Consider the following 21,524-nt stretch of genomic DNA (forward strand, 5'->3'; position numbering starts at 1 on the left):
TTATGGCTGCTCTCAGTTCCTTCCCCAGGGGCTCTGCCTCTCAGAGTCCCAGCAATGGCTGCAAACCTCGGAGAGAAAGCTGCCTTCGAGTTCCGACTGAAGCCAGACAGTCCCGCTTCTCCCGTTTGAGTCTTGGTCCCCAGAGACTCGCCCGGATCTGGAGCTCAGAGTCTGAAACTCCCTCCCGATTGAAAACAACAACTGCGCCCTTCGCCGCCAGCCCGCTCTGCGGGCGCACTCCGCACCTGAGTATTTCACTTCAGCACTGCGCCTCCTCTGAGTCTGGGTATGATATTCTCTTTCCTCCTAGCTGTAGAATTTCCACTCAGCCAGCCTTCCTGTGGTTCTGGATGATGTCCGTTCTGTCCTTTAGTTATATCTCTGAAGTGGTTGTTCGAGGGCAGCAATCTCCAGCGTTAACCTATGCCGCCATCTTGGTTTCCCTCTTGAAGGTTTTGAAAGAAGGCCAGAACCCCTCCATGTCCAGTCTCCTATTTGCCTTTTTTCCCTTCTTCTCCAGCTCCCTGGCAGGGATTTCACAGTAGTCATGTGTCAAATTCTATGGCACAAAGACTTTGCAGAGTTCAACACTTTTTATGTCTTCCCCACCTTTTCTCTCCTAAAATTCTTGGTGAGGCTTTCCTCCCTCCCCTCCCTTAAATATTTTGTAAATATTTAAACTTCTAGAATTCCCTGAGTCTCCTGAGTAACTCAACAGCAGAGTTCTTTTAGCTCCTGGGCCCCATCTGGGATCGGGCAATATCCATAGGAATGCTTTGGGGGAAATCTTGAACCTCCCGTGGAAGAATGTTATCAGAGGTCTTCACACAGCTCTTTCCCCTCCAGAGAGAATGCTTGGTGCTTAGAGGTCAGGACCCCTTATTCCAGCTGGACTTCTGACCGCAGGGAGGGCTGGGATGGAGTCAGGCCGTGTCCACAGATGCCTTGTGGTGACCTTGGCCCGGCCCCCGGTGCAGGGAGTGGGAGAGCCAGGGGAGAGACTGGGCGTGAGGAGGGCGGGGAGGAAGGAGGCCTTCCTTGGAGACTTTGCCCTTTCTCTCTTCTCATCCCTGGGGGGACCTTCCCCTTTCTTGTTTCTTTCCCTACCGTTTGCTTATTTAAAACTGATCTTAGATCTCTCACCTCCTGGGGAGACCCTTGTTGGAAGCTCAGAGCGAATGTGGGAGGTAATATGCAGCTTCTCCCCGGGCTGACACAGGTCCCTAGAGGAGCAAAGAACAGAGTGGAGACAGACCCGGGCCCCAGCCCAGAGGCGGAGGCTGCCGTCTGAGTCACCCACCCTTTTTTCCACTGAGACAATGAGGAAAACAAACATGCAGACCCGTTTCCAGCCAGATCTGAACTCCTCATGGCTTTTTAGAGAAAAAATAAATGTTATTCTAAATAACCCTGAAATATCAGGCCTTCCTCATGGGACTTGAACTCCATATAGTCCCCACGGACACTCCTGCCTTGTCCTGGGCCAGGCACAGCCCTGACCTGCAGGAGGCCCAGGCCCTCGGGAGGAGGACAAGGAGCAGGGAGAAACCTGGCCCTCTTCTCTGTCCTAAGCCTGCATCCTTCTTTCTGCTCTCCCTTTGCTACCAAACACTCCCCCTCACCACCGGGCCATCCAGCATAGACAAGTCTGGTGTCACCTGCCAAACCCACAGACTGCTGGCGAGGCGAGCATCTCCTCCCAGCTCCTCAACACCAGCAGCTTGGAGAGCTCCCAGCGTCTCTGAGATCCCCCCACTCTTTTGTTTTCTGACTGATTCAGATGAGCTCTAGTGAACGACGGTAAAAATCATTGTCGCATTGGTCCCAGACCAGATTCCAAAGCCCAGATGTTTATTTTTGGCTAGAAATAAAATGAGGACTTTGAATTCAGTGGTAAGGTCACCTTGGACCTCTGACAATCTTTTTTTAATATGTTTTTACTGATTTCAGAGAGGAAGGGAGAGGGAGAGGGAGAGAGAAAGGGAAGCATCAGTGATGAGAGAGAATCATTGATCGGCTGCCTCCTGCACGATTCTCACTGGGGATCGAGCCTACAACCCGGGCATATGCCCTGACTGGAAATTGAACTATGACCTCCTGGTTCATAGGTTGACATTCAATCACAGAGTCACGCTGACTGGGCAACCTTTGACTATCTTGACTGTCATTACACACCCAGTCACATAGGGCCCTGCATAAAGCTCTGAACACTACAAAAATCAGTAGGCATGGTTCTCTCTCCCTCTCTCTCTCTCTCTCTCTCTCTCTCTCTCTCTCTCTCTCTCTCTCTCTCTTGGATTTGAATCTTGAGTCAAAGTTCTGATTTTCAATTTCAGCTTTGTTACAGATCCCACTTCTTCAATAGTAAACAAGGGGCTTGGGGATGAAAACAGTGATTTTCAGCCTTTTTTTTTTTTTTTTTTTTTTTTTTTGGCAATGCTCATTAACCCAATCTCGCATGGAACACAATGTGTGCAGCAGGTGAGAGGGCGCTGCTGTTAGCATTGCAGGGGAGAGAGCTGGACCCCCAGGGCCTGCCACCCCCCACCACCACCACCTCTCCCAGGATAGCCTAGGAAGGCTGGAACACAGTGCGAAAATATTATTCTGCGGCAGCTATTTCAAAACAGGGCCCCGCAGACCAGCGCTGAGCTACGAACGTCTCCCTCAGTCCACCACAGAAAGGAAAAACACTAGGAAGAAGTAGTCAGCTAAATGTAGTCAGACGGCAAGACTTCCCTTTATCCCATTTCCCTTTGTATAACTGCGCCCGTCAAAGTGTTCCTGGGTGCGAAATGGGTCACAGTAGATAACGGGCTCCCATATTGGACATAATGAAAATTGTTAGCCCCGTGTCATCTTTTGAAAGTGCACAGACAAATAAACAGAGAGGCAGCGTTCTAATGCATCCCTACCTTTGGGAAGCCTGGGGAACCGTGACCTGCTGGTTATGTTGGCATCAGGAGCTTCTGTGCTCACAGCCAGAGCCCTTGACCTCCCCCTTCAGGTCAAGGCCCACCCTGCACCCCAAGTAAAGTCAGGGCTCTTAGAGACTGTGTCCCTTTTACTCATTCTGGCCCTAATCATGATTGTGAGCTAGCGTCAGCCCCGGGGTTTTCCCTGTTCTTGAGTCATGTCCCTGTTAACCTACCTGTGGTCTCAGATCCCACATCAGACTGGACCCGGTCCTGTTTCTCAGAGACCACAGCCTTACGCAACCCCTCGAGGGAGTGGCTGGAGCCCACTGCCCAGGGACAGGCTCCTGTCGGCCTGAATTTCTGGAGAACTTCTGCTTTGCTTCCCCTCAGCATGCCCCCTCCTCACAGACTCTCCTGCCCACAGGTCTGGTGAGGCCCAGCTTGTTTCTGGGCTCCCTCCTTTAGCACACCAGTGGCTGTGTCTGCCAGATCCTGTTCTAGGGACAGTCACCCAAGGAGAGCGTGAGACGGGGACCACTGTCCACGAACTCCAGTCTCACCATGTTCTCAGGTCATGCTCCCCCTGCCAACCCCCGCCCCACTGCCAGGCTGCCCTGGCGCTCTTCTCAGTGCCGCCAGGCTCCTGCCCTCCACTCTCACTGAGGTTTACCTGCCTTTAACTGACCACGCCTGGTCTGGGCCAAGATATATCTGTCATATAAAAAAGAAAAAATATATATATATTTTAAATTTCTGAATTTAACTTCAATATCAAGCCCCATCTGGCTAGTAATGGACATTGAAGTTTTGATCAACTTAGGATAAAACTGGTCAATATAGGATTCTCTCAGTTAATTCAGGTTTCCCTCTCTCTCTCTTTTTTTTTTTTTTTTACATAAATGGGAATATATCCTATCTAATAATAGACAAACATGGTAATTGACCATACCTTCGCTATGCCTCCCATGGGCTAATCAGCATGATATGCAAATTAACCACCAACAAAGATGGCGGCTAATTTGCATACTGCAGGTAGATCCCACTGGCCGCCCTGCCTGGGGCTGGCGGCAGTGCAATCCCCAGCCGTCGGCTGCCCCAGCGCAGGATCCAGGCCTGTCATCTGCGATCGGGGAGATGGGGCAGACACCGCGGGATTGGGCGTGCCACCTGCCACCAGGGGAGTGGGCCTAAGCTAGCAGGTGGTTATCTCCCGAGGGGTCCCAGACTATGAGAGGGCACAGGTTGGGCTGAGGGACCCGCCCCCCCCCCACTGCCAGTGCACAAATTTTTGTGCACTGGGCTTCTAATATATATATATCAGATATTTATTTTTCCGCCAGCTTTATCAAGGTATAATTGACAAAACTGTGTATATTTAAAGTGCACTTCATGCTGGTTTGATAGATTTATACATTGTGAAATGATTACCACAAGCAGATTACTAATACATTCAACATCTCAAAATTCAGGTTTCTGTTGCTTTCTCCATGGGCTGCTATTCAAGTTCCCAGAGGCTTGGGGAACTGGATACAGCATGTGATTGGAGAGGGGGGCATGTGTGAGACAGGGCAAGAGCAGGACTCTCGCCATTCTGTCACCCCCAAATTCATGCAGACACATAGTAGCTGCCCAATGAATATTCAAATGAATGATGTAGCTACAGTATTTGGTTATAACTTTGGAAATAGTTATACAAAATTACAGTTTAAAAAATTTCCAACTTTCCCCCCAATATTCTTGGTTTCAGATAGTCACTGTTGAGGTGGTGGGAAAAAAATAACTTCAAAAATACTCTAACATTATTCACAGGACATAGGGTCTAAAATTCTGTATATTGAAATAATGGTATAAAGTACAATGAAAAACAAACCAAAAAAAGGAAAAAAAAAAACACACACACTCAAAATGGATGATGAGAGACAGGGTATATCAATAGCCTAAGCTTTATTTTACAAATCTGTCATCTAAGGTTCACTGTTCCCCACCTTCTCACCCCTTTGTGGATGAGTCAGTGAACAGAGCTCTTCGTGGCTGACAAAACGTATTAGCCAAATAGTCAAGACAGAGAAGGGAGAAGCTTTCATCACATGAGAAAATTCTAGAATGTTAGATCTTGAAGGGCCTTTAGAGAGTTTAGTTCCAAGCTCCTCGGAAGGCAAGAGAGGAGAGCTAATTTGCTCAAGACCGTACAGCTAACTGGCAAGGGTAGAATTGAAACCTGGGTTTTTTTACTTTTGGCTAATGTTCCAGGTGATATTGCGGATGATATCATCTTGCACTTGCATAAAAAGGCCTTACGATTTATGAAGTGCTTTTATATATGACTGGTTTAAAAAGATAATTTAGTACAAAGAGCACGGGTCTTGGAAATCCATGAATGCACAACATTGATGAGTTCAATCTAAACATGGTCTTGGGTAAGTTAGTTTACTTTTCTGAGCCTCAATTTCTGCATCAGTAAAATAGAAACAAGACATTCTTCACAACATTATTGTGAAGATTACATGAGAGTTCACTTAAAGCATATAATGTAATGTGTGGCATGTGATAAGAACACATTAAGTATCTTGGAATGTGTGGCTGATAAGTTTTCACTGCCTCCTCTGTGACCTTTACAGCAGTCTTGTGAAATGTGTACCATGCTAATCTTATCTCCCCAAAACTGAGACATCTGAAATAACTCTATCATTTTGCCCAAACTCAAAAACGTTTTTACTGCGTGTGATTAATATTTTATCAAATAAACATGACTGACTTTCCTGATTTGAGATGCATTACTCGTAAGTTGTTGAGGTGCTCAAAGACAAAGATGTCTTTTTAAATGTGTTACTGATCATAAAAGCTAACTATCTATGAGGCAGTGTTCTAAGTATTTCTCAGATCTTAACTCAAATAATCCTGTGAGGTAGATACCAATTTTTTTCATTAATTGATTTTTAGAGAGAGAAATTGATTTGTTCCACTTACTTAAGCATTCATTGGTTGCAATAATTTTTTTAAAAAAATTATTGATTGACTTTAGAGAGAGAGACGAAGGGAGAGAGAGAGAGAGAAGCTTAGATTTATTGTTCCATTCATTGATGCATTCGGTTAATTCTTGTATGTGCCCTCACCAGGGATTGAACCTGCAACCTTGGGGTATTGGGAGGATGTTCTAATCAACTGAGCTAGCCAGTCAGGGCAAGGTAGATACCTATTATTATTCCCATTTTACAGATGAGAAAACTAAAGCGCAAAGAGGTTCAGTAGCTTTCCTTAGTTCATACAACTAGTAAGTAAAGGAGCTGGGATTCAAACCCAGACGGTCTGGCTCCAGAATCCATGCTTTTAACTATGAAGCCTCACCCTGAAATTCTAGACGTGATTCCTCACCTCAAGCTGTCACAGTACCTGCACAGGAGCTTCAGTTCATGTGCCAAGACCTGGGAAAGACTCACGGCCTTCTCTGCTCTGTTCTGATGACCTTCTTTGGCTTTGCCAGTGTGGCTGCTCTCCCTACGTCCCTTTTACGAGGCAACACACCGAGGTCTTGCTGCCTTTCATTTCAGCCTAAGCCAGCTTTCTCTGTTGACCTAAGCCATAGCTTTAGTTCTCTCTGAACCTAGGACAGATGTTTTCACGCCCACTACGGGTCGCATACTTATACACAGAGGTGGGAGGGCAACTGTGGGACTTGGCCATTGGGAGATGCATTTTCCCCTCAGATTCATCAGAGCAGTGGCCCTCTGGCCAAAAACGTATTTCTCACATGATTGGTGATGAAAAAAGGCTTTGGAGTGAGGGAGCAGGGACCTGGGTTCTGATTCTGGGTCTGTGGTTTGCCTGCAATATGAACCTGGGCCACCATTTGTTCATCAAGTACTGTTTTAGGACTATATTCGTTGGGCTGTCTGAGAAGCAGCTGTCAAGATGACTTGAGACGTGCTGGAGAGACAGTGGGAGGGGGAAAGCCTTCATGGGACACAGGACTGACACCTGTGAAGGGGAGACGGACGGGAGCAGGGTTAGACTGCAGTGCCTGGTAAGACCGTTTCAGCCAGGTCAGGGGAAGTTCTCAAGCCCCAGGGCCCCCAGTAAGGGAGTCCCGTGTCCCGCGGGAACAGGCCTGTATTAGTCTTCCATCACTGTCACTGCATGAGAACAGCCGTGGGGAGTTAAGGGGATGCAGAAGGCCAGCAGCCGGGGCTGTCGGTCCATCATGCTGTCCACATCAGGAAACCTGACAGCCATATTTTTATGGCCACTACACTGAGATATCAGTGATGAATGGGATATGTAAGATCCAAACTCTTAAAGGAGCTTATCATTGAGTGGGAAGGGATGGGTCAAAAACAAAATGTTTACATGCTAGCAATAGTGCTTTGGTGAAAATAAGAGAAGGTAATGGGATAAGGAGTGACTAGAAAATCGTTTAGGTGGGGTGATCAGGAAAGACCACTCTGGGTCTTGGTTTCTGTATTCGTCATATTTAAGTGGTTTTCTTTTCTAATCCCACTGGATATGTGTTGAGCTCTTGTAACTTAGAGGTGTATGCTTCTCATCTACCTCACATAGAGCTGCATAATAGAATGAGCCCTTGACTTTGTGCGTAAAAAGCTTGAGCTTGAATCCTGGTTTGGGCATTTCCTAAGAGCTCTGCAGCACTGAGTAAGTCGATTTATTTTGAATTTGCAAAGATCACTGCCTTGACAACTTCCAGCCTATTCTAAATGTCAAAGTTGTTGAGAGCAACCTATAATTGAAGAACAATTTTTTAAAATTTCTTTTACAATAGCATCAAAAAATATAGTACTTAGGAATCAATTTAACAAAAAAAAAACAAAAACAAGCATGCAAAATCGCTCTACAGAAAACAACAAACATTGCTGGGAGAAATTAAAGAAGACCCAGTAAGTGGAAAGAGACATCCTGTCCTAATATTGTCAGCATGTCAGTTCTCCCCAGGTCGATCTGCAGATGCAGTCCACTCTCTGTCATAATCCAGCAGACATTTTCGTATTAATTGACACCAAAGAAAATTAGAAAGTTGGGCCCTGCCAGGCTCCCGGCCCCTCCAGTCCCCTATCACCACACAAAGGCCTGTTGAGTCCATGTGCACCTTCTGGTCAAACCTGGGAGGGCTGTGAACACAGACTTTAAGAGGTTCTCTTGCACCAGCAACCTCCCCTGGTGGGTGCTGAGGGAGACCATGCACGGGTGGAGCACTGGCCTGCAGGGCCCATGCACTTGACCCCCTAGCACAGCGGTTCTCAACCTTCTGGCCCTTTAAATACAGTTCCTCATGTTGTGACCCAACCATAAAATTATTTTCGTTGCTACTTCATAACTGTAATGTTGCTACTGTTATGAATCGTAATGTAAATATCTGATATGCAGGATGGTCTTAGGCGACCCCTGTGAAAAAGTCGTTTGACTGCCAAAGGGGTCGCGACCCACAGGTTGAGAACCACTGCCTAGCATAACCCTACAGGTCGCTGTTCTACAGATTTTTACAAATCAGGACTCTTAGATTCAGATGCCACCCTTAGGTTCCACAGTCAATAAGCAGAGATTCAGATTTCCAAATTGATGTTCCTTTCCGCACCACACTGCCTCTCCGGCAGCCAAGGCTCTGCTTCAGGTAATGCGGCTGGAGCTCCGAATCCCAGCCTCGCTGGCCCCCCAGAGCAGCGTCAGGTATTGTGATCACTGCCGCTGCCAATGATTCCTGATTAGCTCCTGCCCCTGTCATATCTGACGCTAGTGGTTCACACCGATGGCCAGTTCGTGACTTTCCTCTTAGTGAAAGTCACTGTGAAAGGAGGGAGACGCTCACCTCTTATTAAAGTTGGCTAGCTTAAAGATACAGTGGTATTTTTGTGGGAAGGTCACAAGGGTCAAATGCATCATTTACATGTGAGCTCATGGTGCTGACTGGATGGACTGATTCCTAGGGGGAGACTAATGGGTCCCCAGGTTCCTTGGGGGAAGGGAGCAGTGCCGCCCTGAATGTAAATGTGCTCTTTCCAACTGCAACATAAGCTCATCGAGCAAGGACGAGACCCACCCTTTATTTAAAAAAATAAATATTTGTATTGATTTCAGAGAGGAAGGGATTGGAAGAGAGAGATAGAAATATCAGTAATGAGAGAGAATCATTGATCAGCTGCCTCCTGCATGCCCCACACTGGGGATTGAGCCCACAACCTGGGCATGTGCCTTGACCGGTGATCGAACCATGACCTCCTGGTTCATAGGTCCCACAATCAGTGCTCATGACCCTAAGGAAACGACAAGAGTGAGCAGGTGAGATGTGCGGTAGGTGTGGCAGGGAAGGTGGGAACAAAGCTTGTAACCTGGTCTCTCTAAAATGAGCAGGACCCTGGGTGGCCAAATATAACTGGCTGCCCAGCCCCAGAAACACACATGGCCCAGGAAACCTCACAAGTGACAGCAGTTCCTTTACATTTGGATCCTGGAGCTATTCATTCAGGCTTCCATCCTGAAGAGGAAAGATTCTGACACATGTTACTGCCAGGGTATGTTCATTGAACACCTTCTTATTTGCATCTGGAAGTTTACTTGGACGCAGAGCATTGAGTAAACCCCATCAGAGAACAGAGATGGTCTAGATCCTGGCTTCTAACAGCTCACAGTCTAGTTTTACATGTGAATTCCCAGCATAAAATAAACAGCAAAACAAAGTACTAGGAAAGGTTTAGAGGAAGCCACACTCTGTTCTACCTAGAGACCCTCTGGAATTCGTGGCATTGGCTCGGGGGCCTTAGTTTCCCAGCTCTAAAATGAGATGCCCCAGCGCAAAAGAGGTTATGTAAGGATGTGTGACCAGGCACTGTGGTGTGCCTCTAAGCTACAGCTGCTCACTCTCTTTCCCCTGTGCCCTCCACAGAATCGATTTCTGCTCAAGTATACTGAGAGATGGTCTGCGTCAAGGTCAGAATGCTCTGACCTGGCTCGGAGCTCTGAGATGGTGTTCTTTCTCAGATCCTTCCTCGGAAGGGGGTGGGGGAGCCCAATCCACACAAGATCTCCTGGGGTCTCATGTTACTGCCTGTCTCCGCCTCCCCTTTCTTCTTCTTCTGCTTTAGGGTTTTTATAAACACTAAGAGACATAATATTTTTGAACTTGGGGAATTATTTATACTAGTCTTTAGTAGTTTGATCCAGCAAACGTTTATTTACCATGCAAATGTGAGTAACGTTATAAACAATATAAACACGAAATAACAGTCCTTCCAGCCAGTGTCCTGGTGTTCAGATCTCTTGACTGGATTGCACACCACCCCTGCCCCCCCCTCCCCCCCCCATGTGTTATGGAGAATACATCTGCATTCACATCGATGCATGTTTCTCTCGGTAAAGTAGGACCCCCAGATGAGGAGATCTGCATTCGAGTTCCAGGGCTCATGTCTGACCCACTGCACTGTGTGGCCTCGGACAAGTAGCCTCACATTTTGGGGCCAGTTTCTCGAACTGCAAATGAGAAGTTTGGGGACTGGGGAGGGCAGCAGTGATGAATGAGCAATTGGACCCTGGGGTCTCTTCCAGTTGCCATGTTATGTAACTTAATGTGTAAAGTGAAGCCATTTTGTGTTTGGCCTTAAATGTATGAACAACTCCTGTAATGCTGATGTGTGCCAGAGGATTCAGGGCCATTTTTCCTTCTTACGTAATTTTAGGCTTGAGACTGTGAGTTAAAATTGTCCTGGAGCTATTGATCCAATCTTCCCCTCAGCACCCATCTGATCCTTGTTTTTCAATGAAGCTTTCTACAGGGACCACTCACCCCACAGAATCCTCTACCTCTACTGTTTTAAATATCATTTCATTCATCATTTCCCCATTAGAACCCTTAGAATTTTAAACCATTCCACTTACCGAAATAAACCAGGGAATGAACAAGTGTCAAGCCAACAACCATTTATTAAGCATCTCGTAGTGACTGTTCGCCTTTATTTCATCTCATCGGCTCCTCGGAAGACCCCTGTGAGGTGGGCCTTCGCTTTGTCGTGTGACAGTATGGAAAGGAGGTGCGCAGAGATGGCAAGGTTCTCCCAAGGCCCCGTGGGAAGAGTTTCAGATCCTGGGCCTCTAGGTTTCTGAATCCACATCAGGGCTCTTTCTGTTACACTTCATTCCTTTGCAGTTGGCCGTGGTCGGAGGATATGAAGGGCCAGGGAGAACTTGGATGGTTTCCAATTTAAATTTTTGATGATACAGAGAAAGATTTTTGGAAGAATTTGTTCTTTCATTTGGCTTTCAGAGCTCGCTTTGCCCTTGATATTTCAGTTGACCCTAACCTTTCTAACTCTGCTTTGAACTTAACCAGAGATTGTTAAACTCCAAGTCAGTGGATCTTAATCTAAATCTCTGTGTAAACATGACTCATTAGGTCTTATGTGGAACATCTCTCTTAAGTTTCCCAAAGATGACTTTGAGGTGTATCCATGATCTAATGCGAGTTCTTCCTTGTATAAACAGAGAAAGGAAAGGCCCACGAAGGTGACGTGGCATACCCAGGGTCCCTGGCAACAGAGCTGTGCCTAGACCAGGGGTGGGCAAACTTTTTGACTCGAGGGCCACAATGGGTTCTTAAACTGGACCTGAGGGCCGGAACAAAAGCATGGATGGAGTGTTTGTGTGAACTAATATAAATTCAAAGTAAACATCATTACATAAAAGGGTATGGTCTTTTTTTTTTTTTTTTAGTTTTATTCATTTCAAATGGGCCGGATCCGGCCCGCGGGCCGTAGTTTGCCCACGGCTGGCCTAGACCCTCATTCTCTTCACTGACTCTGCCTCCCAGAAGGCCAGTACCATCCCTCACAGGGATCTTGTGGGAGCTCTTTTCTCTACACGGGTGAAGAGGACTGGCTATGAAGATAGTGAGATCTGTATCAGATCCAGGCTCTGCCATTTCCTAGCAGTGTGACCCCAGAGTTCATCATAACTTTTCTGAGCTTCAGTTTCCCCTTCCCCTCCCCGCCCCCAAAACACACACAAATAAATAGAAGTAATATCTAGCTCATGGGGTCGACTACAGGTACATAGTGGGTGCTTAGTAAATGGTAGCTGTGATTTTTATGGTCAGTGTTGTCCTTTTTGGTCTTCCTCGTTCTGCATATAACACCTACATAGAGTATATCTGTGACTAAAACAGTGACACCAGTTGCTTCCCAAGCATCTGCTCTAGCTTAGAAAGAAACTCCATTCCTCTTGGCCGATTTCAAGGTCTCAACCAGTTCCATGGATACTCCAGAAACAGGCGCAGTAAGAAGGGTGGGGTCCTGTGCTTGATGCTTTCCACAAATGGTCTCCAGTCCTTGCAGCAGCCCTGAAAAATATGTATTCTCTCTATCGAACATGTGAGAGTCGTGGAGGTTTCTGTAGCCTGTCCAAGGCCACAGAGCCAGGAGTCAGCAGAGCCAGGCTTTCAATCCATCCTGGCTCCAGCCTGTGTTTTCATCCACCACGTTATGGGTTCTGAGACCCACTGAGGCTTGGGGTGGGGATTTTGAGGGAGAGGAGAAAGATAAAAAGGGCATTGAGATAAGGGAACCAGTCATTACTTGGCCAGTCACCTTTTCCAGAAAGTCCCGCCACCCGCCCCTTTCCTGCTCCTGTTATCACTAGCCCGTGGCTGGCCGGCCGGGCTGGGCTCCTCTACTGAAATCCTTCAGAGCTTTCCTGTTCTAGAGTTATGCAAGAAGGTGGGAGGAGTGTTTGTGTGCTGGGCAGCTTCCCAGGGGTGATTGTGGAACGGAAGGGGAGTGATTTGGTAGGGCCCTAAAGAGAAGCCAGGAAGAAGAGGAAAAACAAGACCCCGTTTAAAAGAAAACAAATTGACTCAGGCATTTTCTGGCATTATCTTCAGTCTAGACTTGGAGATAGAAGCCCAGGCCAGAAGTCTGGAAACGTCCATTTGTTTCTTGCTCTATAACTGACCTTCCTAATGACCTCAATCATTCCAGCCACGAAACAAAACCAGCCACTCACTGCTCTGTTTAATCTTTTCCTCTTTCTTTACCATTCTTTCCTTCCCTCTGGAAGGAAGTACCCACAAATCCTCTGAGCGGTTTATGCAAATGGACGGATTTGTTTGCACACCCTTATCTCATTCATCTTTTACAGCCTAGGGAGACTGGCAGGCAGGCCAGGGCGTATCCTCCCCACTTGGCAGTGTGGAACCAACGCTGGGACAGGCCATCCAGTCTCCCAGCTGCGGGTGGCAGAGCTGGACTGGATCCTGGGTCTCCTGACTCCTGCCACTTGCAGGAGGTCCAATCACTGAGAGGTCGGATTTCAAACCACGTGGGTCTTTACATCCCAAACCTTGCATTCTTGCTATTCTGTTTTGCTGAAATTCCCAATGCCTTGCTATATCTGTGGGGGAGGCCCTGAGCAGGTATAGGGAACTGAAGGTAGGAAAGGAAGAAGGCTCTTACTCAGTATACTTTAGTAAGGACTTGGTGTTTATTGAGTGTTCAGTTTCCTCTTCAAAAAGGAAATAAGCAGAGAGGGTTGGATGTCTTTAATTAGACTATTGTTAAGCTCTTGTCTATACTTAACACTTCATACTTGGCAAAGGCCTCGTGTCTTTGTATGTGTGTGTTTTCTAAATTCACATACCATGTGTCACCCACTTAAAGTATACAAGTCAGTGTGTTTTAGTATATTCACAGGGTTGTGCAGCCACTACTACCATCTAATTTTGGAACATTATTATCACCCCAAAAAGAAATCTCACACTCATTAGCAATCACTTCCCACTCCCATCCTTACCCCAGCCCTAGGCAATCATTCATCTGGTTTTCTGACTATATTTACCAATTCTGGACATTTTATATAAATGAAATCTAGCTTCTTTTTACTTAGCATAATGTTTGCAAGGTTCATACATGTTATAACATGTATTCAGACTTTGTTCCTTTTACTGGTATATAATATTCCATTGTATAAATATGCCACATTTTGTTTATTTATTGATCAGTCTGTAGGCATTTGGATTGTTTCTACTTCTGGCTGTTATTATGAATAATGCTGTTGGGAACATTCATGTACAAGTTCTTGTGAGGACATATGTGTTCATTCTCCTGGGTATATACCCATGAGTGGAATTGCTAGGTCATATGGTAGCTCTATGTTTAACTTTTTGAGGAGCTGTCAAACTGTGGGTCTGTGTTTATAAAGTTACTGAGATTTGTTTCCCACAAAATTCACCCACTTAAAGTACACAGTTCAGTGGTTTAGCATATTCACAGGTTTGTGCAACCAACATAATCAAATTTTAGAAAATGCTCATCACCCCAAGAAGAAACATATACAGACAGTCCTCAGGTCACGTCGGACTCGACTTATGTCGTTTTGTGGTTACAGTGCCATCTCCCATTTATTTATTTAAAAAAAAAGTTCCGTTATTTTGACATATGTGCTTTATGTTTTTTATTATTTATTTACCACAAGTAAAGGTCAGGAATTGTTATCTTTCTTTTAAATTTTTTTTACTGTTTCACTTCATTATGGCTGTGTATGTGCTCCATGTGAGTGACATAGATGCTTATGTAGGTGGGTTCCAACTTACAGCGAAAATCATGTTATGTTGCGCTGTAGGAACAGAGCTCCGACTTAACCCGAGGACCTACTGTACTCATTAGCAATCACTATCCATTCCCACCCCCAGGCAACCAACAGCCTACTTTCTATCTTTATAGATTTGCCAATTTAAGACATTTCACGTAAATGAAATCCCACAACTGTAGTCTCATCACTGGTTTCTTTGACTTAGCATCATGTTTCCAAGATCCATCCATGTTGCAGCAGGTAGCAGTATTCCATTCATTTCTGTGGCTGAACCATATTCCGTTGTGTGGACATGTTGCATTTTTTTTGTGTGTCCAGTCTCTGCCTCTGTCATTACATTGGCATCCACCCTGTGTGTACCTGTATCTTTGTTTTCTCTTCCTGCAAGGACACCAGACATTGGGTCAGGGCTCACCCTAATCCAGGATGACCTCATCTTAACCAATTATATCTTGAAGACCCTATTTTCAAGTGAGGTCACGTTCTAAGATTCCAGGTAGACAGGAGCTTGGGGCGGGGCGGCGGGGTGGGGGGGAGGGGGGGGACACTGGTTATCCCAGTACAGGCACCAAGGAATAATCACATGAATTCAGGTAGAGATCTTCTAAAGTTGCAACCAGAAGTGGAATTTTGGCAAAGAGAGTCCCAAAACAGCTTAGAAGGAACTTTGATGGGGCTTCAAACCCTTACGGAATCCATGGTTTCAGAGACACGGCTTCACGCTGGTAGGATGGAATTCCAGGTGCCTGTGGGCCCAGCTCCGCTTCACCTTATTAACAGACTTAAAATTCTTCTCTGATCTTGACCACAAGAAACAAGCATATTTGGATTTTTGTGCCAGAGAAAATTCTTTTATTTAATCAACAGATATATATATTTTGAAGACTCACTATGTGCTGGGTTATACACACACAGACACACACACACACACACACACACACACACACACCTCCTAGGCACCAGGAATACAGAAGTGACTAGAACATGTTTTGAGTACTTACAACATGCAGAATAGTCTAGACGCTGAATTCATTTCATCCTTATAAACACCCTATGTCCATGTGAATAAGGAAACCAAGAGTCAGAGAGCTGAAGGGACTTCTCTGGGTCTGCAAGTAAACAGACGGTCACAGATTTGCTTCTGCAGCCTGAGCTGGAGGCAGAGGGCCCCGGAGGGGAGGACAAGTCACTCCTCCCTTACACAGACCCACAGTCATGCATTCAGTGAAGGATGTGTGGGGGTAACAAGGCAGGATAAGTAGGTTGTGACAAAATGGCCTTGCTTGTCCTGCTGGGGAACCTGGACAGTGAGGCGTCAATGAGTGTGACTGAGGGAGTATGACTTGCTATCCCGTGTACTTTGTTTCGTTCATCCACACACATTATGGAGTAGTGGGTGCTGGAGATGAGGTGTGGTAAAAGCATAGACTCCCGGCCCTTCCTGGGCTTACAGCCTAATCTGCAGAGTGATGACAGAGGGTTGCTGTTTTCCTGAAATTCTCTTTCAAATACAAGGAAGCACTGGTGAGAAACAAGGTGGAAGAGGTAAACAGGAAACCAGTTCGACTGAAGAGATAAACAACATCACCACATCGAATTTTAGAAAATAGTCATCACTCCAAGAAGAAAAGAGAGCGAGCTTTGGAAGTCATCTTGAGGATAACAGGGGTCCCCTGCAGGGTTTTAAGGGCAGAAACTGAGATGATGCCGTGTTGAGGAACAGGGAGGACTCACAGGTCAGGGCTAGGTTTCTGGCTGGGACACTGATTGGGTGGCGACGTTGATGTACTTCACTGAGAGGGAGGACACGGGCGAGGTTGGGAGTTCAGTTTAGGTTGTTGAGCTTGACCGCTTGTGGGACATCTGAGTGGAGGTGCGTAACAGAGAGAGGGACCTGTGACGGGAGAGAGATCTGGGCTAGGGATCAGGACTGCAGGATTTTCATCACATAGGTGGTAACTGAAGCTGCGAGAAGGGACAGGATACACCAAAGGTTCTCCTGAATGAGAGTGAAGCTATGGCAGGTCTGGAAGAATCCTGAAGGAGAGGAGTTTCATTAAGAGGGGGATAGTGGGAGGAGGAGCCCAAAAAGACCACAGCGGCTGTAGGATTGCAACAGAGGTCTCTTTACCTTCCCTGTGTCCTGTCAAGCAGCCGCTTGTGTTCATCCTGGTGCCATGGCTTCTGGTCCCTTGCCTGCGCCCTCTCTCCTCTGCCATTAAAGAGTTCATCCTGCAAATGGAATGGAGTACTGAAGCCAGTGAGTCTGTGAACACATGTCCAGTTCACTACGAGGCCTGTAGTGGGATTTCACTTTGAAGGTCAGTTCAGCTGTCGCTGGAACTGCTTCTCCCCAGGGCCCAGGGCTTTTTCTGCTGTGCACGGGCAGAGGCTGTCCTGCCCAGTGTCAGGGACCATTGGAGGGTTTTAGCTGCAGAGCTGTATGAGCTGGTGAGCCTGCTAGGGCCTTGCAGAGAGCGCCGACTGACTTAGGTCAGATAACGGAGTGGAAGCAGAACTATGTCCCCTCTGAAGTGATTTGAATGGACCCTAGAAAGCCACTATCACCACCACTAAACTACTGTCCCCTACTAGCCTTCACATTGCCAGAAATAACATCTTTAAACCTTTAAACCTTTATTTCTTTTGCACAAGGCGTTCCACTGTTAGGGAACTATTATATGCTGAGTGAATATGTTTGCCTTTTCTGCAAACACAGACGGAACTTTCTATGTGCCTGCCTTTATTCGGTAAATGCGGAGACTGTAAAGACATCAGCCACTGTTCTTAGAAACCCGTGGGCTAGGCACGGAAGCACGGTGACAGTGGACATAAGAGGCGAGGGCCAAGTGCTCTTGGTTCCCAGAACAATGGCCAAGTCCAGGAAGGTTTCAGAGAGAATGTGATATCCATGCCGGGTCTGCTGTCGGCTTGTGAGTGCCAGAGAGTGGGACTGAGATCCAGGTGGAAGGGACGCGTCAGCAGAAAAAGAGAAGCATGAAACGGGCTGGGGTGTTCAGGGGCCGATGAAGCGTCCACCTGCCTTGCATAGGGGAGGAGAAAAGCAGGAGATAGGTCAGACTGTGAACAGCCTTGTATGTTATGCTACGAATCTGAACCAAGCTTACAGAGCCAGCCAAATAAATCATGCCCTTGGCTTGGGGTGTAGCTCTAAGCTGGTAACTGTCTTTAATAACTCGCTTCCTTCCTAGCACCACAGGTGAGAGTTCAAGAGTTAAGAGAAAAAAAGACCAATGGACAGAGTGGAAGGTGCAAGAGGTGGGCAACGGGGGACACTGCCCTCCTCAGAGGACTTGGAAGGCAGGCAGGAGGCACCGGGGCCCATGTGGAGGGACAGCTCCAAACACATGTGTGCCTTTACCATTGATACAGTAAGGTTCACTCAGCCCAGGGTCTCCGTGGATGAGTCTTCAAGAAGCAAAGTGTCATTTCACAAAGCAGCCTTAGCTCTGAGGGGGTGGTGACAGCAGAGCCACCAAAGAGAAAGAAGGCAGTGGTACCTCCTGCCAGGGGCTGGCCTTGCACTGGAGTCCTGCCCCTGGGCCACGGGAGCTGCGCCTCCTGGAAGTGAGGCAGGTCAGGGCACCTCCTTCTCCGCCATGTGGCCAGCGCCCAGCTTCCTCCAGGGAGGGAGACAGCACTGCGGCTGGACCATCCCTCTGCACTGGATAGTTCTTGCTCTGACAACCCACTCACTCTGGAATAAGGACACCTTTCTTTCCTTTTCATTCACAGAGTCCTTTCTCCTTTTCACAGATTCGCTGAGAAACATTTCCTCAGCCAGTCACGGCGCCCGCTCCTCTCCAGCCGAGCTCAGCAGCTCCAATCAGCACCTTCTCCGAGAACGAAAATCCTCAGCCCCGTCCCACTCCAGCCAGCCGACCTTGTTCACCTTCGAGCCCCCCATGTCCAACCACATGCAGCCCACCTTGTCCACCAGTGCACCCCAAGAGTATCTCTACCTGCACCAGTGCCTAAGCCGGAGAGTGGAGAACACCAGGTAGGAGATGCGGCCACTGGGCCCAGCCCTTTTCCGTCTCCATGCTTCCATTTTAAACACAAGGGGGGACAGTATTTTATCTTTTCAGGTGGTAAAATAGGTACTTTTTCACTTAGGCAACGGTCACTTTTTATTTTTATCGTCTCTGTTGCTATGCAGTGATCATTGGATTCCAGGGACACCTCCCATTGTTAAAAATCATGCTATAAAAACTTTTTATTTAATTTGGGGGGAAAAAGTCTTTTAGGGCTAGTGTTTCAGAATTGAAAAAGACAAGTTAGTTTACTTGTTGTCCACAAAGCCTTCACATTATTGAACAAATGCACATCTCACTGTTATATATGGTCCCACTGTCCACCTGTGGCTAATTAAATTTGAATTTTAATTTAAACAATAAAATTTTAAATTCAGTTCCTCAGTTGCACTAGCAACATTTCAAGTGCTCAGTAGCCCCATGTGGCTAGTGGCTACCATACCGGGTAATATGGATATGAAACTTCATCATCACAGCCAATTCTACAGCAAGGACTCCCTGATCTAGAATAATAGTTTTGTTTTTCTGCCACCACCAGCTCTCTCACAGGTGCAGAGCCTGTGCTTACATATGTTTATTACCTTTTATTTCTCTGTTAGGATAAACAAAAGCACAGAGTTTAGTCAGAGCTATTTGCCAATCACTACCATGGCCAGAAGATTATAAATCATGTTCCTTAATTAATTTATTTATAGCTATCTAATTTGTGTTATGAAAATTAAGGCAATTAAAAGACCGGGTGTTTTAATATTTCACTTCACAGAAGATTTTCATGCATAACCTCACTCGATCCAGTCGAACACACTGAGAGAGAGCCAGTATGATCATTTATCTCCCTTTCATAGATGAAGACATGGAGGACGCTTATGACTAGCAAATGACAGAAGTGGGATTATAACCCAGGTCTTCTCATGTCTGGCTCTGTAATATTTTCTCCATTCTGTGCTACCTTGGTTCTGGTTTTCTGAGTCATTTGCCATCACCTGGCAGAAGCTCCCAAAACTCAGATGTAGCGATGCCTCAAATAGCTATTTGATTCATTTGTTTGTGAACTTTCATGAGTTGAGCCTCCATCAACTTAGACCTGAAGAGCTGTGTTATAAGCCAGATTACAGATATGGCTTCAAATTTAGGCTCTGCCACTGTCCTTGTGATCTTGAGCCACTTGGTTAACCTTCTTGATCTTCAATTTCCTTGTCTGCTGAATGGAAATAACCAATGCAAAGGCTCCCTAATGAGCGTAAAATGACAAGTAGTGGATGCTCGGCCCGTGTCACCTGTTGTTCTCCTGTGCCTCATCCCCTCCTACTACATGGCTGATTTCCCAAGAGTAGAGGATGTGCAGAAGTTCTTACAGCCATAGTTCCAGTGAAGGACAAAGTGCTTTATTTTAATGCCTCTCGGACTTTAATGCGCATGTGAAATACTCAGGGATCTTGTAGAAATGCTGGTTCTGACTGAGGAGGCCTGTGGTGGGTCCTGAAATCCTGCCTTTCTGTAAAACTTCGTACGATGCCATTTAGATTGTCTGCAGTTCACACTTTAAGTCATGGGTAGCGAGCATCCGGCCCATGGGCCGTAAGAGGCCGGAGAAATCATTTGGTCTGGTCTCGCCAAGGCATCAGGGGTCAGTTAATGAAATGTTTGACCAGATATAATGGGCTAATTTTTGAGTTGATAATTTTGTAGGGCCCGGGCATGATGTTGGAATTATCCAAATGGTCCTTGGCAGAAAAAACGGTTCTCCACCCCTGCTTTGACCTTATACAACATTAGAAGCTACCACGACCTCCAGTCCCATGATATTGCTACAGCAAGAGAACAAACACAAATATGGCTCTGCTTGAATTAGCACTCGGGGCCCACTCCCTGCAAAACCTCTGGAAATTCATCTCTCCTCTGAATTACCGTAGCAAGTTCTGATGATCTCCCTCACAGCACTTGGAACTCTCTGCCTCATATTATGGGTACTAATATGTTACTGTTCTTCGAAGATCCAGGGCACCAGTAGGCACATAGTTAGTATTTGGACAGACCCGTGTTGTAGAGCAAACACAGTAAAGGTGATAGAACGTATCTGCAGCTGGGGAAGCGCCTTTGCTGTGGGCCCCTGACCACTGTGCTGTTCTCTGTGTCTTTGTTTTCACTTGTGTGGGTGTTGGAGCAAGAGGGTGATGAGCAGAAACTCAGGGATATTTTTGGAAAAAAATAGTTCAGACATTTTTTTTGCAGAATTCCAGTGGGGGGTGGAAAGGAAGCGTACTCTAGAAAGACTATATAGTTTCTGGTAGTAGTGGAGTAGCTTTCATGATACTAAACATACTGTAACAATTATAAACTCTGGACAAAACACACAAGAACTGTTTGAAGGCGCTTAAGAGCAATCAAAAAGCAGGCAAAGACTGGAAAAGATTTGACTCTTGAAAGAAGGGACTCACACTGAGTGGGTCCAACTTCCATGGCTTTTCCTATGAAGGAAATTCCTAACACCCAAAACAGGTAGTATACAATGAGAAATTGTTAGACACATGAAGAAACTGTAAAAGTTGACCCATAGTTGAGAGAACTCGGTTCATAGAAACAAACCAAAATAAACCCAAATTTTGGAGCTAGAATACAAAGACTTTCAATGATGATATTTATTGCTTTAATATATGGAGGGGGACTAATAATGAGTGAAGAGACTGTTAAATTTAGGAGAGAGAGAGAATCTCTGAAAAAGAACTTAGGAGTTCCAGTTCTAAGTGTGGGACATTCCCAAACCAACATAGCAGAGGCTTTGTACACAAATCTGAGATTTGCACTACCACACAGAAGAGTCAAAATTTGTAGTCTGAACCTAACCAAGTTCATCGCCTGCAAAAACAATATCATCAACATTCTCCAGAGGATTATACCAGAACCCTAGGCAACATAAGAGTCTAGGCAACATAAGATCGCAACATTCAGGATTTAGTCCAAAATTTCTCAG

General features: G+C 46.2%; 1 protein-coding gene across 2 annotated transcripts in view; it reads left to right on the top strand.

Moving 5' to 3' along the window:
- GAB2 (GRB2 associated binding protein 2) overlaps nt 1-21,524 on the top strand; it is a 164,243-nt gene that overhangs the window by 123,146 nt on the left and 19,573 nt on the right. The window contains exon 3 of one of the 2 annotated variants that reach the window (XM_059708332.1): nt 18,255-18,519. In XM_059708332.1, the coding sequence (XP_059564315.1) occupies nt 18,255-18,519 (265 nt within the window). The remainder of the gene's footprint in view (nt 1-18,254; nt 18,520-21,524) is intronic. The other variant, XM_059708333.1, reaches the window with a different exon arrangement.

This window comes from Myotis daubentonii, chromosome 9 (genome assembly GCF_963259705.1).
Source record: "Myotis daubentonii chromosome 9, mMyoDau2.1, whole genome shotgun sequence".
In the NCBI taxonomy this organism is placed as follows: Eukaryota; Metazoa; Chordata; class Mammalia; order Chiroptera; family Vespertilionidae; genus Myotis; species Myotis daubentonii.